This window comes from Pecten maximus, unplaced genomic scaffold (assembly GCF_902652985.1).
Source record: "Pecten maximus unplaced genomic scaffold, xPecMax1.1, whole genome shotgun sequence".
NCBI lineage: Eukaryota > Metazoa > Mollusca > Bivalvia > Pectinida > Pectinidae > Pecten > Pecten maximus.
Genome location: NW_022979553.1, coordinates 14067 through 37657, shown reverse-complemented (window position 1 = coordinate 37657; position 23591 = coordinate 14067). Strand labels below are relative to the sequence as shown.

At 35.0% G+C, this 23591-nt stretch overlaps 1 protein-coding gene across 1 annotated transcript; it reads left to right on the top strand.

Moving 5' to 3' along the window:
• Positions 1-273: 273 nt before the first annotated feature.
• Positions 274-5557, top strand: LOC117318910. Its single transcript, XM_033873844.1, has 3 exons — positions 274-1127; positions 2546-2608; positions 5157-5557. Exons 1-3 carry the CDS (start codon positions 557-559, stop codon positions 5417-5419), a joined length of 897 nt encoding a protein of 298 aa, XP_033729735.1. The 5' UTR covers positions 274-556; the 3' UTR covers positions 5420-5557.
• Positions 5558-23591: the final 18034 nt, after the last annotated feature.

Sequence of the window (23591 nt, the reverse complement as noted above, 5' to 3'; positions counted from 1 at the left end):
TTTTGATAAATTACAATTCCGACTGAGTTTTTTTTATAGAATGTGTTCTTTATATCAGTGGAAATTGTCGAATTCTTTTAAATCACCTGTATTTCAACAGAATTGTAGATGTTGTAGATGTAGTATAAGAGGTAGAGTTTACCTTTCCATTGTTGTTATGAGTTGGCCCGGACAACATCTCTAGTTTTATTCCCTTATGATATGAAAATATATATATAACAGTCATTGAATCATTCAAGTATCTAATAGAACTCGAATATTGAATTTGACCTTTAAATCTTTTTGTTGAAACTACGCGCATCAATCTGCATGTTGTCTCGTATTGGTGGCTGCTTCAGGATAAAATACCAAAAATGTTTAAGTACTGGTTCTTATCACTTAAAAAGACATTCAATAACCTATACAAAAGGTCATAAAAGTAGAGAATATAAAGATTGTACAAATGCAGTACTTTCACTTGTTACATCAGATTTCAGGTGACAGTTAAAGGCTCAATAGTCCTGTTACTTATTTTCCAGTATCAACATTATCTTCTGTCCTGAAACCAACTATAAGGATGTCTACCAAGTATACTTCCACCAAAGAAACGACTAACTATGCCCGGATATGTAGACTGGTCATTGATGTCTTCCCTGACGTCTTCAGAGAGTTACTCGTCACTCGACTGCCATCTGGACTCCCTTATGTACTTTCCAGTCAAAAGGGTCAGATTATCTCCCAGTTGAATAGACAACAGAAGAAAATGCTTTACCCCTCGGGTGGACTGTTCCAAGGTTCTGAGAAGGATATGGATATTTCTTTACTTTATATCCTTCTAAGAAGTCTAGGGAACATCACTCCTCATGGAAAGGGTTGGGGTAATGTTCCAGATGTTGCAGACCGTTGTCTGTCAGCAAACATTGATCGTCTACGGATACACAGAAATGAGATAGTGCATGCCAACATTGCATATCTTTCTAATAGTGACTTTAGGACCAGGTGGGCCGACATCCGTCAAAGTGTTGAGGACATACAGAATAGTGACCTGAAGACAGGGATGTTTGTACAAGCCGTGGATAGTATACTGACCATGACCATGGACCCAGATGTAGAGAGGAAGTACATAACTCTTGTAAAGAAGATAGAAGGTAAACTGCATAAAGAATATAATTACATCACTGAAAAATTGATATGTTTAGCTCAGACGGCACAAAGTGTCACTGAGCTTATGGTATAGTGTATGAGTGGGTGTCTGTCAACTTTGAACTTCTCTTGTGCCAGGAGGTAGACGGGGAAGAGTACATTAAAGTTCCTCATTTAAATGACCCTGACCTATTTTCAGAGTCACAGGGTCGTGGTCAAGTATGTTAAAAATTCCATGATTCTTTTTGTGAAGTTTCAGAAGGCCTAGATGGCTGATATTTTGCCAGCCAGTACTTAGGGCAGAATGGTATAAAGTTTTCTCATATAAATGACCTTGACCTACTGTATCCTGGTATTTTTCGCCCCAGGTTATTTTCGCCCCTGAACAACACAAAAGATATTCGCCCCGTTTTAATTTCGCCCTAAACTACTTTTAAGAAATGTATTTTCCTTGTTCACAATCGGAAAATTCCATTCGGAAAAATCCTGCAATTGAGCTTGAAATTTTCGCCGTCATCTTAAATTCGCCCTATCATCAAAGGGCGAAAATGGGGGAAATTAAACGGGGGCGAAAATTCCCAGGTATACAGTATTTATAAGGTCACGCCAAATTAATGGTTAAAATGTCATTTGCAAATCTTCCTCTCAAGTTCTAAAAGACCCAAGACCCAGGGCAGTCATCCTTTGGCCAGTAGGTTCCTGCTATAGAGTGTTATGACATTTCCTCATACCATAGACTTTGACCTATTTTCAAGGTCACAGGATATTTCATCTTTGACCTATTTTCAAGGTCACAGGAATGAAATATGTTACTGACTTCCAGAATCTTCTAATGATAATTGATTAGATACATTGTACTTTGATCAGATACACTGTACATTGTACTTTGATAAGATACATTGTACTTTGATCAGATACATTGTACTTTGATCAGATATATTGTACTTTTATTAGATACATTGTGCTTTGATAAGATACATTATAACTTGATCAGATATACTGTACCAGTGTACCTTGATCAGATACATTGTACTTTGATAAGATATACTGTACTTTGATCAGATACATTGTACTTTGATCAGATATACTGTACTTTGATCAGATACACTACCTTGATCAGATACATTGTACTTTTATTAGATACAGTGTACTTTTATTAGATACACTGTACTTTGATCAGATACATTGTACTTTGATCAGATACACTGTACCTTGATCAGATACATTGTACTTGTATTAGATACATTGTACTTTGATCAGATACATTGTACCTGGATTAGATACACTGTACTTTGATCAGATACATTGTACTTGTATTAGATACATTGTCCTTTGATCAGAAACATTGTTCTTTTGTTAGATATACTTCAAGACTACACTGTACTTGAGTCTCTATAATGAGATATATTTCTTTTCTATTCAGGGGAAATCAGTGACATAAAAGAGAGACAAGACGAGATGGCAACGGACTTGGATGATCTCAAAGGTATTTATAGTGTAACACGTAGTGCTGCCCGTCATACACTAACCTCAAAGGTATTTATAGTGTAACACGTAGTGCTGCCCGTCATACACTAACCTCAAAGGTATTTATAGTGTAACACGTAGTGCTGCCCGTCATACACTGACCTCAAAGGTATTTACAGTGTAACATGTAGTACTGCCCGTCATATACTAACCTCAAAGGTATTTATAGTGTAACACGTAGTGCTGCCCGTCATACACTGACCTCAAAGGTATTTATAGTGTAACACGTAGTGCTGCCCGTCATACACTGACCTCAAAGGTATTTATAGTGTAACACGTAGTGATACCCGTCATACACAGACCTCAAAGGTATTTATAGTGTAACATGTAGTGCTGCCCGTCATACACTGACCTCAAAGGTATTTATAGTGTAACACGTAGTGCTGTCTGTCATACACTGACCTCAAAGGTATTTATAGTGTAACACATACATATGTAGTGCTGCCCGTCATACACTGACCTCAAAGGTATTTATAGTGTAACACGTAGTGCTGTCTGTCATACACTGACCTCAAAGGTATTTATAGTGTAACACATACATATGTAGTGCTGCCCGTCATACACTGACCTCAAAGGTATTTATAGTGTAACACGTAGTGCTGCCCGTCATACACTGACCTCAAAGGTATTTACAGTGTAACATGTAGTGCTGCCCGTCATACACTGACCTCAAAGGTATTTATAGTGTAACACGTAGTGCTGCCCGTCATACACTAACCTCAAAGGTATTTATAGTGTAACACGTACTGCTCCCCATCATACACTGACCTCAAAGGTATTTATAGTGTAGCACATAGTGCTGCCTGTCATACACTAACCTCAAAGGTATTTATAGTGTAACATGTAGTACTGCCCGTCATACACTGACCTCAAAGGTATTTATAGTGTAACACGTAGTGCTGCCCGTCATACACTGACCTCAAAGGTATTTATAGTGTAACACGTAGTGCTGCCCGTCATACACTGACCTCAAAGGTATTTATAGTGTAACATGTAGAGCTGCCCGTCATACACTGACCTCAAAGGTATTTATAGTGTAACACGTAGTGCTGCCCGTCATACACTGACCTCAAAGGTATTGATAGTGTAACACGTAGTGCTGCCCGTCATACACTGACCTCAAAGGTATTTATAGTGTAACACGTAGTGCTGCCCGTCATACACTGACCTCAAAGGTATTTATAGTGTAACACGTAGTGCTGCCCGTCATACACTGACCTCAAAGGTATTTATAGTGTAACACATGGTGCTGCCCGTCATACACAAACCTCAAAGGTATTTATAGTGTAACATGTAGGTATTTATAGTGTAACACGTAGTGCTGCCCGTCATACACTGACCTCAAAGGTATTTATATTGTAACACATAGTGCTGCCCGTCATACACTGACCTCAAAGGTATTTATAGTGTAACATGTAGTGCTGCCCGTCATACACTGACCTCAAAGGTATTTATAGTGTAACACGTAGTGCTGCCCGTCATACACTGACCTCAAAGGTATTTACAGTGTAACACATAGTGCTTCTGTATAACTTCTTCTCAATAGCCAAAAGGCCCAGGGACTTGATATTCGGTCTGTAGCATGCTGAGGTGAAGGGGAAGTTTGTTCAAATGAATGACCTTGTCAAACCTTAATTAAAGGTCACATTGGTCAAATAGGCTGAATTCTTCAAACAATGATTTCTCAATAGCAAAGAGACCTGATATTAGGCCAGTTGTGTAATGTGTACTGGAATGAAAAAACAGAAAATTGATTGACATAATTAAACCAAGCCTCACTGATATTTGAATAAAGTAGTTATCTGCAGAAATAACCTAAATTAACTTCAAAGATGCTGTAGAGCCAGGTGAACGATACATGTCCTTTGGGCCTCTTGTTTGATTTGAATAACAATTACCTTCAGATGGAAAGATCTATTTTGAAATAATCAAGCTTAATGTACATGGCTAATGTAAGTAGATATGGTACTTCTTATACATGGTATTTGTGATTTTATGCTCTAACCCAGATTTTATAATTGATTGACCCCCATTAAGCTTTACTGATATCTAATGCTGTGGTTTACAAAATGGTCAGTTTTGAAATAAACAAGAAAATAGACGGCCAAATTGGATTTGATCACTTGAGGTTACAATTACCAAGGTATATTGTCCTTTCTGACAAAGCTCTCAATGGATCTTCCCCAGCTTTCATATGTAGGTTAATCTTGTTTTCAAATAATTTAGAGGAGAAGAGGAAAGGTGAGAAAAGTGGAATGAAGACCAGTCTGGCATTGTAAGGATTTTAACCATATGTACACATAGCTAAAAAGGTCATAAAGGTCATACACCTATAGTCCTTAAATGACCCTGGCTATTAATAGGGCATTAAACAAAAACAAACCAAAGACCCTTAGAATTGTCTTCTACTGTTTTGATCCAGAAATACTGTTTACAGGAGAGGACAATTACAGGTACATGTACGTAATAGAAATATTAATAAAACTTTTTATATAACATTTTGACAGGAACTGTTGATGATGTGAGTCATCATGTTGGTGCTGTGAGTGATGAAGTTGGAGCTGTTAGGAAAGACGTTACTGCTGTGAGTGATGACGTTGGTGATGTTAGGAAAGACGTTGATGCTGTGAAGGAAGATGTCAGTGCTATGAAGCAACGTTCATTGACAATTGGAGGTATGACAGAGAATTATGTTGGTGTTTTGGTAAATATAATTTGGGAAGAACTTTTGAAGTTTTTCCTAAGTCAGAGACCCCTTGTATTTTGTTAGTAGGTACTTTGACAGATGAGCCATGTAGGCCTTCTGGTTTAAATTACATACATTGTTACTTTTGATTATTTTACCAGATCTTTGTTAATCAGTGTCATCTGAATTTGATAGATAGCAGAAAATGTACAGTATATTTAAGCTTTTTTACTCTATCTCAAAATAATAACAGAACTTGATAAGACTTTATTTTATTAAAGAATTCTAAATTTTGCAAGATTTGAAGCCTGTGCCCTTGATTTCTTTTCGTCGTAAGACTGGATGGCTGAGGGACACTTTCGCCAGAAATTCGGTAATGATATGAGAGAAAAAGACTCTTTCATTATGTGTGTATGTAGGATAGGGATATTCCACCCTCGGGATCACAAAATGTGGTAAAACCCTCGGCAAGCCTCGGGTTTCACCACATTTTGTGACCCCTCGGGTGGAATATCCCTATCCTACATATACACATATGAAAGAGTCTTATAATACTACCTGATATAGACAGTGTTATACTACCTGATATAGACAGTGTTATACTACCTGATATAGATAGTGTTATACTACCTGATATAGACAGTGTTATATTACCTGATATAGACAGTGTTGTATTACCTGATATAGACAGTGTTATACTACCTGATACAGACAGTGTTACCTGATATAGACAGTGTTTTACTACCTGATGTAGACAGTGTTATACTACCTGATATAGACAGTGTTATACTACCTGATATAGACAGTGCTATACTACCCGATATAGACAGTGTTATACTACCTGATATAGACAGTGTTATATTACCTGATATAGACAGTGTTATCTGATATAGACAGTGTTATACTACCTGATATAGACATTGTTATACTACCTGATATAGACATTGTTATACTACCTGATATAGACAGTGTTATATTACCTGATATAGACAGTGTTATATTACCTGATATAGACAGTGTTATACTACCTGATATAGACAGTGTTATACTACCTGATATAGACAGTGTTATACTACCTGATATAGACAGTGTTATACTACCTGATATAGACAGTGTTATACTACCTGATATAGACAGTGTTATACTACCTGATACAGACGGTGTTACCTGATATAGACAGTGTTATACTACCTGATATAGATAGTGTTATACTACCTGATATAGACAGTGTTGTATTACCTGATATAGACAGTGTTATACTACCTGATATAGACAGTGTTATACTACCTGATATAGACAGTGTTATACTACCTGATACAGACGGTGTTACCTGATATAGACAGTGTTATACTACCTGATATAGATAGTGTTATACTACCTGATATAGACAGTGTTATACTACCTGATATCGACAGTGTTACCTGATATAGACAGTGTTATACTACCTGATATAGACAGTGTTATACTACCTGATATAGATAGTGTTATACTACCTGATATAGACAGTGTTATACTACCTGATATAGACAGTGTTACCTGATATAGACAGTGTTATACTACCTGATATAGACAGCGTTATACTACCTGATATAGACAGTGTTAGTTGATATAGACAGTGTTATACTACCTGATATAGACAGTGTTATACTACCTGATATAGACAGTGTTATACTACCCGATATAGACAGTGTTATACTACCTGATATAGACAGTGTTATATTACCTGATATAGACAGTGTTATCTGATATAGACAGTGTTATACTACCTGATATAGACATTGTTATACTACCTGATATAGACAGTGTTATATTACCTGATATAGACAGTGTTATATTACCTGATATAGACAGTGTTATACTACCTGATATAGACAGTGTTGTATTACCTGATATAGACAGTGTTATACTACCTGATACAGACAGTGTTACCTGATATAGACAGTGTTTTACTACCTGATGTAGACAGTGTTATACTACCTGATATAGACAGTGTTATACTACCTGATATAGACAGTGCTATACTACCCGATATAGACAGTGTTATACTACCTGATATAGACAGTGTTATATTACCTGATATAGACAGTGTTATCTGATATAGACAGTGTTATACTACCTGATATAGACATTGTTATACTACCTGATATAGACAGTGTTATATTACCTGATATAGACAGTGTTATATTACCTGATATAGACAGTGTTATACTACCTGATATAGACAGTGTTGTATTACCTGATATAGACAGTGTTATACTACCTGATACAGACAGTGTTACCTGATATAGACAGTGTTTTACTACCTGATGTAGACAGTGTTATACTACCTGATATAGACAGTGTTATACTACATGATATTGACAGTGTTATACTACCTGATACAGACAGTGTTATACTACCTGATATAGACAGTGTTATACTACCTGATATAGACAGTGTTATACTACCTGATATAGACAGTGTTATACTACCTGATATAGACAGTGTTATACTACCTGATACAGACATTGTTACCTGATATAGACAGTGTTATACTACCTGATATAGATAGTGTTATACTACCTGATATAGAAAGTGTTATACTACCTGATATAGACAGTGTTACCTGATATAGACAGTGTTATACTACCTGATATAGACAGTGTTATACTACCTGATATAGATAGTGTTATACTACCTGATATAGACAGTGTTATACTACCTGATATAGACAGTGTTACCTGATATAGACAGTGTTATACTACCTGATATAGACAGCGTTATACTACCCGATATAGACAGTGTTATACTACCTGATATAGACAGTGTTATACTACCTGATATAGACAGTGTTATACTACATGATATAGACTGTGTTGTACTACCTGATACAGACAGTGTTATACTACCTGATACAGACAGTGTTATATTACCTGATATAGACAGTGTTATATTACCTGATATAGATAGTGTTATACTACCTGATATAGACAGTGTTATACTACCTGATATAGACAGTGTTATAATACATGATATAGACAGTGTTGTACTACCTGATACAGACAGTGTTATACTACCTGATACAGACAGTGTTACCTGATATAGACAGTGTTATACTACCTGATATAGATAGTGTTATACTACCTGATATAGACAGTGTTATACTACCTGATATAGACAGTGTTATACTACATGATATAGACAGTGTTGTACTACCTGATACAGACAGTGTTATACTACCTGATACAGACAGTGTTACCTGATATAGACAGTGTTATACTACCTGATATAGATAGTGTTATACTACCTGATATAGACAGTGTTATACTACCTGATATAGACAGTTTTATACTACATGATATAGACAGTGTTGTACTACCTGATACAGACAGCGTTATACTACCTGATACAGACAGTGTTACCTGATATAGACAGTGTTATACTACCTGATATAGACAGTGTTATACTACCTGATATAGACAGTGTTGTACTACCTGATATAGACAGTGTTATACTACATGATATAGACAGTGTTGTACTACCTGATACAGACAGTGTTATACTACCTGATACAGACAGTGTTACCTGATATAGACAGTGTTATACTACCTGATATAGACAGTGTTATACTACCTGATATAGACAGTGTTATACTACCTGATATAGACAGTGTTATACTACCTGATATAGACAGTGTTATACTACCTGATATAGACAGTGTTTTACTACCTGATATAGACAGTGTTATACTACCTGATATAGACAGTGTTATACTACCTGATATAGACAGTGTTATACTACCTGATATAGACAGTGTTATACTACCTGATATAGACAGTGTTATACTACCTGATATAGACAATGTTATACTACCTGATATAGACAGTGTTATACTACCTGATATAGACAGTGTTATACTACATGATATAGACAGTATTATACTACCTGATATAGACAGTGTTATACTACCTGATATAGACAGTGTTATACTACCTGATATAGACAGTGTTATACTACCTGATATAGACAGTGTTATACTACCTGATATAGACAGTGTTATACTACCTGATATAGACAGTGTTATACAACCTGATATAGACAGTGTTATACTACCTGATATAGACAGTGTTATACTACCTGATACAGACAGTGTTATACTACCTGATACAGACAGTGTTATACTACCTGATATAGACAGTGTTATACTACCTGATACAGACAGTGTTATATTACCTGATATAGACAGTGTTATATTACCTGATATAGATAGTGTTATACTACCTGATATAGACAGTGTTATACTACCTGATATAGACAGTGTTATAATACATGATATAGACAGTGTTGTACTACCTGATACAGACAGTGTTATACTACCTGATACAGACAGTGTTACCTGATATAGACAGTGTTATACTACCTGATATAGATAGTGTTATACTACCTGATATAGACAGTGTTATACTACCTGATATAGACAGTGTTATACTACATGATATAGACAGTGTTGTACTACCTGATACAGACAGTGTTATACTACCTGATACAGACAGTGTTACCTGATATAGACAGTGTTATACTACCTGATATAGATAGTGTTATACTACCTGATATAGACAGTGTTATACTACCTGATATAGACAGTGTTATACTACCTGATATAGACAGTGTTGTACTACCTGATACAGACAGCGTTATACTACCTGATACAGACAGTGTTACCTGATATAGACAGTGTTATACTACCTGATATAGATAGTGTTATACTACCTGATATAGACAGTGTTATACTACCTGATATAGACAGTGTTATACTACCTGATATAGACAGTGTTATACTACCTGATATAGACAGTGTTTTACTACCTGATATAGACAGTGTTATACTACCTGATATAGACAGTGTTATACTACCTGATATAGACAGTGTTATACTACCTGATATAGACAGTGTTATACTACCTGATATAGACAGTGTTATACTACCTGATATAGACAATGTTATACTACCTGATATAGACAGTGTTATACTACCTGATATAAACAGTGTTATACTACATGATATAGACAGTATTATACTACCTGATATAGACAGTGTTATACTACCTGATATAGACAGTGTTATACTACCTGATATAGACAGTGTTATACTACCTGATATAGACAGTGTTATACTACCTGATATAGACAGTGTTATACTACCTGATATAGACAGTGATATACTACATGATATAGACAGTGTTGTACTACCTGATACAGACAGTGTTATACTACCTGATACAGACAGTGTTACCTGATATAGACAGTGTTATACTACCTGATATAGACAGTGTTATACTACCTGATATAGACAGTGTTATACTACCTGATATAGACAGTGTTATACTACATGATATAGACAGTGTTGTACTACCTGATACAGACAGTGTTATACTACCTGATACAGACAGTGTTACCTGATATAGACAGTGTTATACTACCTGATATAGATAGTGTTATACTACCTGATATAGACAGTGTTATACTACCTGATATAGACAGTGTTATACTACATGATATAGACAGTGTTGTACTACCTGATACAGACAGTGTTATACTACCTGATACAGACAGTGTTACCTGATATAGACAGTGTTATACTACCTGATATAGATAGTGTTATACTACCTGATATAGACAGTGTTATACTACCTGATATAGACAGTGTTATACTACCTGATATAGACAGTGTTATACTACCTGATATAGACAATGTTATACTACCTGATATAGACAGTGTTATACTACCTGATATAGACAGTGTTATACTACATGATATAGACAGTATTATACTACCTGATATAGACAGTGTTATACTACTTGATATAGACAATGTTATACTACCTGATATAGACAGTGTTATACTACCTGATATAGACAGTGTTATACTACCTGATATAGTGTTATACTACCTGATATAGACAGTGTTATACTACCTGATATAGACAGTGTTATACTACCTGATATAGACAGTGTTATACTACCTGATACAGACAGTGTTATACTACCTGATACAGACAGTGTTATACTACCTGATATAGACAGTGTTATACTACCTGATATAGACAGTGTTATACTACCTGATATAGACAGTGATATACTACATGATATAGACAGTGTTGTACTACCTGATACAGACAGTGTTATACTACCTGATACAGACAGTGTTACCTGATATAGACAGTGTTATACTACCTGATATAGATAGTGTTATACTACCTGATATAGACAGTGTTATACTACCTGATATAGACAGTGTTATACTACATGATATAGACAGTGTTATACTACCTGATACAGACAGTGTTATACTACCTGATACAGACAGTGTTACCTGATATAGACAGTGTTATACTACCTGATATAGATAGTGTTATACTACCTGATATAGACAGTGTTATACTACCTGATATAGACAGTGTTATACTACATGATATAGACAGTGTTATACTACCTGATATAGATAGTGTTATACTACCTGATATAGACAGTGTTATACTACCTGATATAGACAGTGTTATACTACATGATATAGACAGTGTTGTACTACCTGATACAGACAGTGTTACCTGATATAGACAGTGTTATACTACCTGATATAGATAGTGTTATACTACCTGATATAGACAGTGTTATACTACCTGATATAGACAGTGTTATACTACATGATATAGACAGTGTTGTACTACCTGATACAGACAGTGTTATACTACCTGATACAGACAGTGTTACCTGATATAGACAGTGTTATACTACCTGATATAGACAGTGTTATACTACCTGATATAGACAGTGTTATACTACCTGATATAGACAGTGTTATACTACCTGATATAGACAATGTTATACTACCTGATATAGACAGTGTTATACTACCTGATATAGACAGTGTTATACTACCTGATATAGACAGTGTTATACTACATGATATAGACAGTATTATACTACCTGATATAGACAGTGTTATACTACTTGATATAGACAGTGTTATACTACCTGATATAGACAGTGTTATACTACCTGATATAGACAGTGTTATACTACCTGATATAGACAGTGTTATACTACCTGATATAGACAGTGTTATACTACCTGATATAGACAGTGTTATACTACCTGATATAGACAGTGTTATACTACCTGATATAGACAGTGTTATACAACCTGATATAGACAGTGTTATACTACCTGATATAGACAGTGTTATACTACCTGATATAGACAGTGTTATACTACCTGATATAGACAGTGTTATACTACCTGATATAGACAGTGTTATACTACCTGATACAGACAGTGTTATACTACCTGATACAGACAGTGTTATACTACCTGATACAGACAGTGTTATACTACCTGATATAGACAGTGTTATACTACCTGATATAGACAGTGATATACTACATGATATAGACAGTGTTGTACTACCTGATACAGACAGTGTTATACTACCTGATACAGACAGTGTTACCTGATATAGACAGTGTTATACTACCTGATATAGATAGTGTTATACTACCTGATATAGACAGTGTTATACTACACGATATAGACAGTGTTGTACTACCTGTTACAGACAGTGTTATACTACCTGATACAGACAGTGTTACCTGATATAGACAGTGTTATACTACCTGATATAGATAGTGTTATACTACCTGATATAGACAGTGTTATCTGATATAGACAGTGTTATACTACCTGATATAGACATTGTTATACTACCTGATATAGACAGTGTTATATTACCTGATATAGACAGTGTTATATTACCTGATATAGACAGTGTTATACTACCTGATATAGACAGTGTTGTATTACCTGATATAGACAGTGTTATACTACCTGATACAGACAGTGTTACCTGATATAGACAGTGTTTTACTACCTGATGTAGACAGTGTTATACTACCTGATATAGACAGTGTTATACTACCTGATATAGACAGTGCTATACTACCCGATATAGACAGTGTTATACTACCTGATATAGACAGTGTTATATTACCTGATATAGACAGTGTTATCTGATATAGACAGTGTTATACTACCTGATATAGACATTGTTATACTACCTGATATAGACAGTGTTATATTACCTGATATAGACAGTGTTATATTACCTGATATAGACAGTGTTATACTACCTGATATAGACAGTGTTGTATTACCTGATATAGACAGTGTTATACTACCTGATACAGACAGTGTTACCTGATATAGACAGTGGTTTACTACCTGATGTAGACAGTGTTATACTACCTGATATAGACAGTGTTATACTACATGATATTGACAGTGTTATACTACCTGATACAGACAGTGTTATACTACCTGATATAGACAGTGTTATACTACCTGATATAGACAGTGTTATACTACCTGATATAGACAGTGTTATACTACCTGATATAGACAGTGTTATACTACCTGATACAGACATTGTTACCTGATATAGACAGTGTTATACTACCTGATATAGAGTGTTATACTACCTGATATAGACAGTGTTATACTACCTGATATAGACAGTGTTACCTGATATAGACAGTGTTATACTACCTGATATAGACAGTGTTATACTACCTGATATAGATAGTGTTATACTACCTGATATAGACAGTGTTATACTACCTGATATAGACAGTGTTACCTGATATAGACAGTGTTATACTACCTGATATAGACAGCGTTATACTACCCGATATAGACAGTGTTATACTACCTGATATAGACAGTGTTATACTACCTGATATAGACAGTGTTATACTACATGATATAGACTGTGTTGTACTACCTGACAGACAGTGTTATACTACCTGATACAGACAGTGTTATATTACCTGATATAGACAGTGTTATATTACCTGATATAGATAGTGTTATACTACCTGATATAGACAGTGTTATACTACCTGATATAGACAGTGTTATAATACATGATATAGACAGTGTTGCACTACCTGATACAGACAGTGTTATACTACCTGATACAGACAGTGTTACCTGATATAGACAGTGTTATACTACCTGATATAGATAGTGTTATACTACCTGATATAGACAGTGTTATACTACCTGATATAGACAGTGTTATACTACATGATATAGACAGTGTTGTACTACCTGATACAGGCAGTGTTATACTACCTGATACAGACAGTGTTACCTGATATAGACAGTGTTATACTACCTGATATAGATAGTGTTATACTACCTGATATAGACAGTGTTATACTACCTGATATAGACAGTTTTATACTACATGATATAGACAGTGTTGTACTACCTGATATAGATAGTGTTATACTACCTGATATAGACAGTGTTATACTACCTGATATAGACAGTGTTATACTACCTGATATAGACAGTGTTATACTACCTGATATAGACAGTGTTATACTACCTGATATAGACAGTGTTTTACTACCTGATATAGACAGTGTTATACTACCTGATACAGACAGTGTTACCTGATATAGACAGTGTTATACTACCTGATATAGATAGTGTTATACTACCTGATATAGACAGTGTTATACTACCTGATATAGACAGTGTTATACTACCTGATATAGACAGTGTTATACTACCTGATATAGACAGTGTTATACTACCTGATATAGACAGTGTTTTACTACCTGATATAGACAGTGTTATACTACCTGATATAGACAGTGTTATACTACCTGATATAGACAGTGTTATACTACCTGATATAGACAGTGTTATACTACCTGATATAGACAGTGTTATACTACCTGATATAGACAATGTTATACTACCTGATATAGACAGTGTTATACTACCTGATATAGACAGTGTTATACTACATGATATAGACAGTATTATACTACCTGATATAGACAGTGTTATACTACCTGATATAGACAGTGTTATACTACCTGATATAGACAGTGTTATACTACCTGATATAGACAGTGTTATACTACCTGATATAGACAGTGTTATACTACCTGATATAGACAGTGTTATACTACCTGATATAGACAGTGTTATACTACCTGATACAGACAGTGTTATACTACCTGATACAGACAGTGTTATACTACCTGATATAGACAGTGTTATACTACATGATATAGACAGTGTTGTACTACCTGATACAGACAGTGTTATACTACCTGATACAGACAGTGTTACCTGATATAGACAGTGTTATACTACCTGATATAGATAGTGTTATACTACCTGATATAGACAGTGTTATACTACCTGATATAGACAGTGTTATACTACATGATATAGACAGTGTTGTACTACCTGATACAGACAGTGTTATACTACCTGATACAGACAGTGTTACCTGATATAGACAGTGTTATACTACCTGATATAGATAGTGTTATACTACCTGATATAGACAGTGTTATACTACCTGATATAGACAGTGTTATACTACATGATATAGACAGTGTTGTACTACCTGATACAGACAGTGTTATACTACCTGATAAAGACAGTGTTACCTGATATAGACAGTGTTATACTACCTGATATAGACAGTGTTATACTACCTGATATAGACAGTGTTATACTACCTGATATACACAGTGTTATACTACCTGATATAGACAGTGTTATACTACCTGATATAGACAATGTTATACTACCTGATATAGACAGTGTTATACTACCTGATATAGACAGTGTTATACTACCTGATATAGACAGTGTTATACTACATGATATAGACAGTATTATACTACCTGATATAGACAGTGTTATACTACTTGATATAGACAATGTTATACTACCTGATATAGACAGTGTTATACTACCTGATATAGACAGTGTTATACTACCTGATATAGACAGTGTTATACTACCTGATATAGACAGTGTTATACTACCTGATATAGACAGTGTTATACTACCTGATATAGACAGTGTTATACTACCTGATACAGACAGTGTTATACTACCTGATACAGACAGTGTTATACTACCTGATATAGACAGTGTTATACTACCTGATATAGACAGTGTTATACTACCTGATATAGACAGTGATATACTACATGATATAGACAGTGTTGTACTACCTGATACAGACAGTGTTATACTACCTGATACAGACAGTGTTACCTGATATAGACAGTGTTATACTACCTGATATAGATAGTGTTATACTACCTGATATAGACAGTGTTATACTACCTGATATAGACAGTGTTATACTACATGATATAGACAGTGTTATACTACCTGATACAGACAGTGTTATACTACCTGATACAGACAGTGTTACCTGATATAGACAGTGTTATACTACCTGATATAGATAGTGTTATACTACCTGATATAGACAGTGTTATACTACCTGATATAGACAGTGTTATACTACATGATATAGACAGTGTTATACTACCTGATATAGATAGTGTTATACTACCTGATATAGACAGTGTTATACTACCTGATATAGACAGTGTTATACTACATGATATAGACAGTGTTGTACTACCTGATACAGACAGTGTTACCTGATATAGACAGTGTTATACTACCTGATATAGATAGTGTTATACTACCTGATATAGACAGTGTTGTACTACCTGATACAGACAGTGTTATACTACCTGATACAGACAGTGTTACCTGATATAGACAGTGTTATACTACCTGATATAGATAGTGTTATACTACCTGATATAGACAGTGTTATACTACCTGATATAGACAGTGTTATACTACCTGATATAGACAGTGTTATACTACCTGATATAGACAATGTTATACTACCTGATATAGACAGTGTTATACTACCTGATATAGACAATGTTATACTACCTGATATAGACAGTGTTATACTACATGATATAGACAGTATTATACTACCTGATATAGACAGTGTTATACTACTTGATATAGACAGTGTTATACTACCTGATATAGACAGTGTTATACTACCTGATATAGACAGTGTTATACTTCCTGATATAGACAGTGTTATACTACCTGATATAGACAGTGTTATACTACCTGATATAGACAGTGATATACTACATGATATAGACAGTGTTGTACTACCTGATACAGACAGTGTTATACTACCTGATACAGACAGTGTTACCTGATATAGACAGTGTTATACTACCTGATATAGATATTGTTATACTACCTGATATAGACAGTGTTATACTACATGATATAGACAGTGTTGTACTACCTGATACAGACAGTGTTATACTACCTGATACAGACAGTGTTACCTGATATAGACAGTGTTATACTACCTGATATAGATAGTGTTATACTACCTGATATAGACAGTGTTATACTACCTGATATAGACAGTGTTATACTACATGATATAGACAGTGTTGTACTACCTGATACAGACAGTGTTATACTACCTGATACAGACAGTGTTACCTGATATAGACAGTGTTATACTACCCGATATAGATAGTGTTATACTACCTGATATAGACAGTGTTATACTACCTGATATAGACAGTGTTATACTACATGATATAGACAGTGTTATACTACAGTGTTATACTACATGATATAGACAGTGTTATACTACCTGATATAGACAGTGTTATACTACATGATATAGACAGTGTTATACTACCTGATACAGACAGTGTTACCTGATATAGACAGTGTTATACTACCTGATATAGATAGTGTTATACTACCTGATACAGACAGTGTTATACTACCTGATATAGACAGTGTTATACTACATGATATAGACAGTGTTGTACTACCTGATACAGACAGTGTTATACTACCTGATACAGACAGTGTTACCTGATATAGACAGTGTTATACTACCTGATATAGATAGTGTTATACTACCTGATATAGACAGTGTTATACTACCTGATATAGACAGTGTTGTACTACCTGATACAGACAGTGTTATACTACCTGATACAGACAGTGTTACCTGATATAGACAGTGTTATACTACCTGATATAGATAGTGTTATACTACCTGATATAGACAGTGTTATACTACCTGATATAGACTGTGTTATACTGGAAAAACTGGAGCGTAGCCTGTATCTTGCATACCGTTTATATTAGGAAATTGTTTCTTTAAAACTTATTGCACTCTTAACGTTATCGATCCAAATACGTTTTGTTTCTACTGGCTTACAAATTGACGGTCTATCACCTGAAAGATCTTCTAATATATCACTTACCTTTGGTTTGTCTTTTTGGCAACGAAAGTCTTTTTCTATTAGGTTTTACCTTAGGACTAGAGATAACAATAGGCTCGTTTATACTTACAACATCATCACTCGAGGCAATTTCCTCTTTTGATGATTTTTGTAATTTGATATTTGAGTAAATGACTTAAATGTACGATAAATATACATATTTTTTTTTGTCTTATCAATAACACTCAATTTGAATAAAGTTTAATCCCAAGACATTTTTATGTTTTAATCACAATCAATTCACATATATAGCTCGGCACTACACTAAAGGCTCGGCTTTACTAATGTACAGTCACAAAGCTCGGGATCGGTAGAGTTATCTGCCCTTAGCACGGCCCTTAGCACGGGCTCGGTGAAAGCTCGGTTAACACGGCGAGTTCGTTGATCGTCAGCGCGGTTACAAAAATGTCAAATAACACAAATTCGGTGGTAGAGAATTTGTGTATCCCGAGCCGAGCCCGAGCTGAAGACCCGAGCCCGAGCTTTGGATATTTTCTTTTTTCTCCTTCATTACTGAATGGCTTAAAGTGATTTTCTCTACAAAGATTTGATTTCAGGTTTTAAATCAATCCGTGTAAGTGGATTTTCATGAAATGTATTTTAACGTCCTAAATCGACGATTTTCATTTTTAGGGGGAGAATTTGTGTAGCCCGCAATCAAGCGTGACTATTCATGTTTTTTGCTAATTATTTCCGATACATGCTATTATTGAGAAATATTACTAGATACAAACAAGAAGTAAATATAGCTGATTCTAAAAATATAAATTTCAACATATATCTAATGTGACTTGATGTCAAATTTTGACATTTTTGTAACCGCGCCGACGATCAATGAAATCGTCGTGTTTACCGAGCTTTCACCGAGCCCGTGCTAAGGACAGATAACTCTACCGATCCCGAGCTTTGTAGAACTTTTAGCCATTCTGGTAAAAGAATGTTTTCGGGCTCTGCGACGAGGACGCAGTTCTACAAAGAGCCCATATCCTTTTATTTTAATTATTTTAAATATATCGTGAATCTTAGTTGATTTCTTATCGTGAATGAAAAAAGCTACTGGGATGGTTTTATTACCATGAAATAAGACATGCCTAAATACTAAAGCAGAAACATAAAAATCCCCTACTTGAAATGTTAATAGTTAATAACTTTAAATGTGCGATAAATATACATATTTTATTTTTTTGTCTTAACAATAACACTCAATTGGAATTAAGTTTAATCTCAAGCCAATTTTTATGTTTTAATCACAATCAATTCACATATATCACTAAAGGCTTTACTAATGTACAGTCACAAAGCTCGGGATCGGTAGAGTTATCTTTTTATTTTTATAGAAAATTTTAAAATCCTGTAACCAAAACAGTATTCCCTCCGCCTATGGGATACCGACCAGTAAAGTCCATAACAGCTAGGTAGCTGCTGGTCATCCACTCATAAGCTTTGGGGACCAGTCATGGATACAACATTCTGAGTTTTAATTTGATAATGACAGTTAAGAAAGGCAAAATTAGTTAGATAATATATTTAGTGGATTCCGTAAGGTTGCATAGTTGGAGAGTGATTACTTGAATTTGATAGAAGTATGATTGAGAAATGATTATAAGAAAAATAATTAATATAGGGCACGACTATGAGCAATAGAAATATGTAAGCAGTAAATATGCAACCAATTTTAATCCACTAATGAATAAGGTTGTCCATACTATATTTCATCTAGTAAGTGTACTAATACATAACATTCATACTATCATAATTATAATATAAATTAGAATAATATATGTCCATCGGATGGGGGGGGGGGGGGGGGGAGGGGGGGGGGGGCATGTAGTAAATAACTATAACTATATACTTGCTTGCAGGATAAATGTATATATATGGATGAAAGACAAGTATTTTCAATTTTAGGGTTCATAATCTATTAGTATCTCTGATATATTCAGTAGTAGCTTCAAAGATAGATAAATTAGTTTGATGATCACACTCACCACAGCCTGATAAGAGTATGTCAAGGCTAAAGTGACTGTGATCTACATCAAACAATTTTTCTTTAAGGATATCTCGAGGTTCAATGTAGTTCCTACAACTTAGAAAAAAGTGAAAAACAGTTTCATATTCATTCCCACATGTACATGATGGTGAATCAATAAGATGATCTCTGTAAAGATCAGAGTTTATATTGCTAGACGAGTTTCGAAGCTGACAGAGTACTCTTTCACAGTGCACATGATCACACACATGCATAAGTGTCTGTACAGAGAAACTAACGTGTCATATGATCTGTTATATTCTTGATACCGATAATATTGTGCACAGGTGAGATACCCAGGTAAACTGGCCAATGCAACAAATCATAGGCAGTCAGGCATGACAACGATGTAACTAATTAAATAACGCCCCAGGACACCGCTATGTCAGCAGGTGAACTGGACACTCCTCAGGTACACAGGTATTTCCACAATTCAATGAGTTCGGTACAGTAGACTGCCGCTAATTATATTCTAATTAATGCCCCGAGGAAGAGGTCTTCGGTGATCAGATTGTGCCTGACGGGGTTGGTTAACTTTTGGTGCGTGGTCCCACTTTTCGTGAGGTAGCCTACACACATGATGGGCACGTTTCGGTAACAGCACTAGGCTACTGTAATGCTACGAAATCAATTCTCCTGCAGATGTCTTTTGTGAATAATCTGACGATCTGGCTTATATATATATGACCAATTGATTGTTTTGTTTAATGTGTACTCTGACAAAACATCGTGTGCGCTGTTTTCAGATTAAAATGTTTATTGCAATTTACGTCATATCGAGATCATAAAAACGCTTTACTTATATGGAGTTAAATCAAAGCGTCTGAGAGTTTGGACGATCAAAATGACACAAGTGTTACACACGTGTGTTTGTTTACCGCTGGAGTTTGTGTCCAATGCGGCATAATTGTGCATACTACTACAAGATTTAATGTCAAAATCGCAAACATCCAGAAAATATGCGATGCACTGACAAAGACCATGCCATGTTAATCCCATTGGTGTGAATGAAGCTTGGGTTTTCCGGAAAATGTTTTTGTGGGTGAGCGACCCAGCGTCCCACGTGATCCCCTAATTTTTACAGACGTAAATTATATCATCATGTTCTATGTACGTACGTTTATGAACGTCTGTGTTAGGATTAACAACTGAGTTTGTTCATGTCCTGACTTATCAATGCTAAGTTGTAATTATTCACGTTCTCTGAGCAATGATTGGTCCTCTGAGCTAAAAAGATAAACTTTAAAAAAAAAAACTGCCCCCCCCCCCCCCCCCCAAAAAAAACCCCCCGCATTTCAAGGATGTGAATCTTGTACTAAAAATGCAATAAATTAAAAGTGAATACCTTTTTTAATTTTAAATCTATATGTATGTTATTTATCAAAATACTTTTGATGCCTCTCTGGAATGTAAAATTTATCTATACATGGACAATTCAACACACATTTCGGATTCCAATCACCTGTTACCTAGCTTACCTGTCGTTGAGGTCTTCTAAAGGCGATTCGCCTCTCTGACCCATCACAAATTCCCTACAGTTCACTGATAATTGTATTTTAATCAATTATATGTACATTATTATTTAGATTTCCATTTAAATGGGGATTGAGCTTATATTGATTGAATTACCTGTAATAGAATTTCACTGTCACTGTCTTGTATAATTATTTGTGATTACATTAACAGTAATTATTATGTGTCATAAGCAAACATAAGATTTATTTAGTAATCTTATGGTTGTCCAGAAAAGATACAGACAAGTTTTGCTAAAAATAAGCAGTCTTTTAAGATGTTGTAAATATTTTCTAAGTCCAGAAAGGGTACAAAAAAGGTATACCTCAAATTTTCTCAGTCCAGAAAAGTTACACAAAGTTATACATTAAATTTTCTAAGTCCAGAAAAGGTTCAAAAAAGGTATACCTCAAATTTTCTAATTCCAGAAAGGTATAAAAAAGTTACATCTAAAATTGTCTAAGTCCCAAAAAGTTATCAAAAGGTACATTCATAAATTCTAAGTTTTCAAAAAGGTAAAAAAAAGTTATAACTTTTTTGTACCTTTTGAAAAAGGTACAGAAAAGGTACTAAAAAGGTACAAAAAAGTTATAACTTTTTATACCTTTTTTTGGTATGGGCTATCAGAGGAAACCCGAAGGGTCGGTCTACCTTAAGTGATATAAAATTGGACAATGAATATAAAAAGATAAGGTCATCACCATCAGATAGTCGGCTGTTCAGATCGTCCTTCTTCGTTGTCAATGGTTCTTTGTCTGCATATGCACATCAATAAAAAAATTATTGTTGCTATTTTCTGAAAAGGACTGCATACCTCTCGAGGGTCAAATGTTGACAAACTGGAGATCTCCAGTTTGAGGTCTTTCATATGCTGATCGGCGGGGCTAAAATGGGTCAAATTTACTGAAATTTCAAAAATCGTCTTCTCTACTATCAGATATTATAATCAACACTCTTCATAGATGAAAGGGTCTTAAGGTGCTTTAGCAAAATTGTTGAATTTTATTACCCTGGGGTCTCATGTTTGCCCCTGGGGAGGGAGTAAACTTTAATATACAATGTAGTTTATGTAGGGAAATCACATTTTTGAAAATTATTTCTTGGATTTCTATTGGGATTCATTCTAGCTTGGTTAACATTATGAGTATGGGAGGAAAGCTTAATGGTTTCAACATTTTGGCCCCGACTGACCCGTTAAACTGATGGGTTGGGCCAAAAAGGGTCAATTAAATTAACTGAAATATATTTCAAATCTCAGGTGACCGTTAAGGCCTATGGGCCTCGTTTTATTTATTAGCTCATCGTGGCGTCCAGCGTCTGCTGTCCGTCCGTCAACAATTGAATTGAATTATTGGAATTAAACAAAACTTGACTGCTAGCATCGTTAAGGTTTGGGGATTTAGAATTGTTCAAATGGTGTGGCTTACCCTGCGGGGGCCTGAGATCAGGGGCCAAAGGGGGTCGATTTGGCTGAATTGATATAAACGACTTC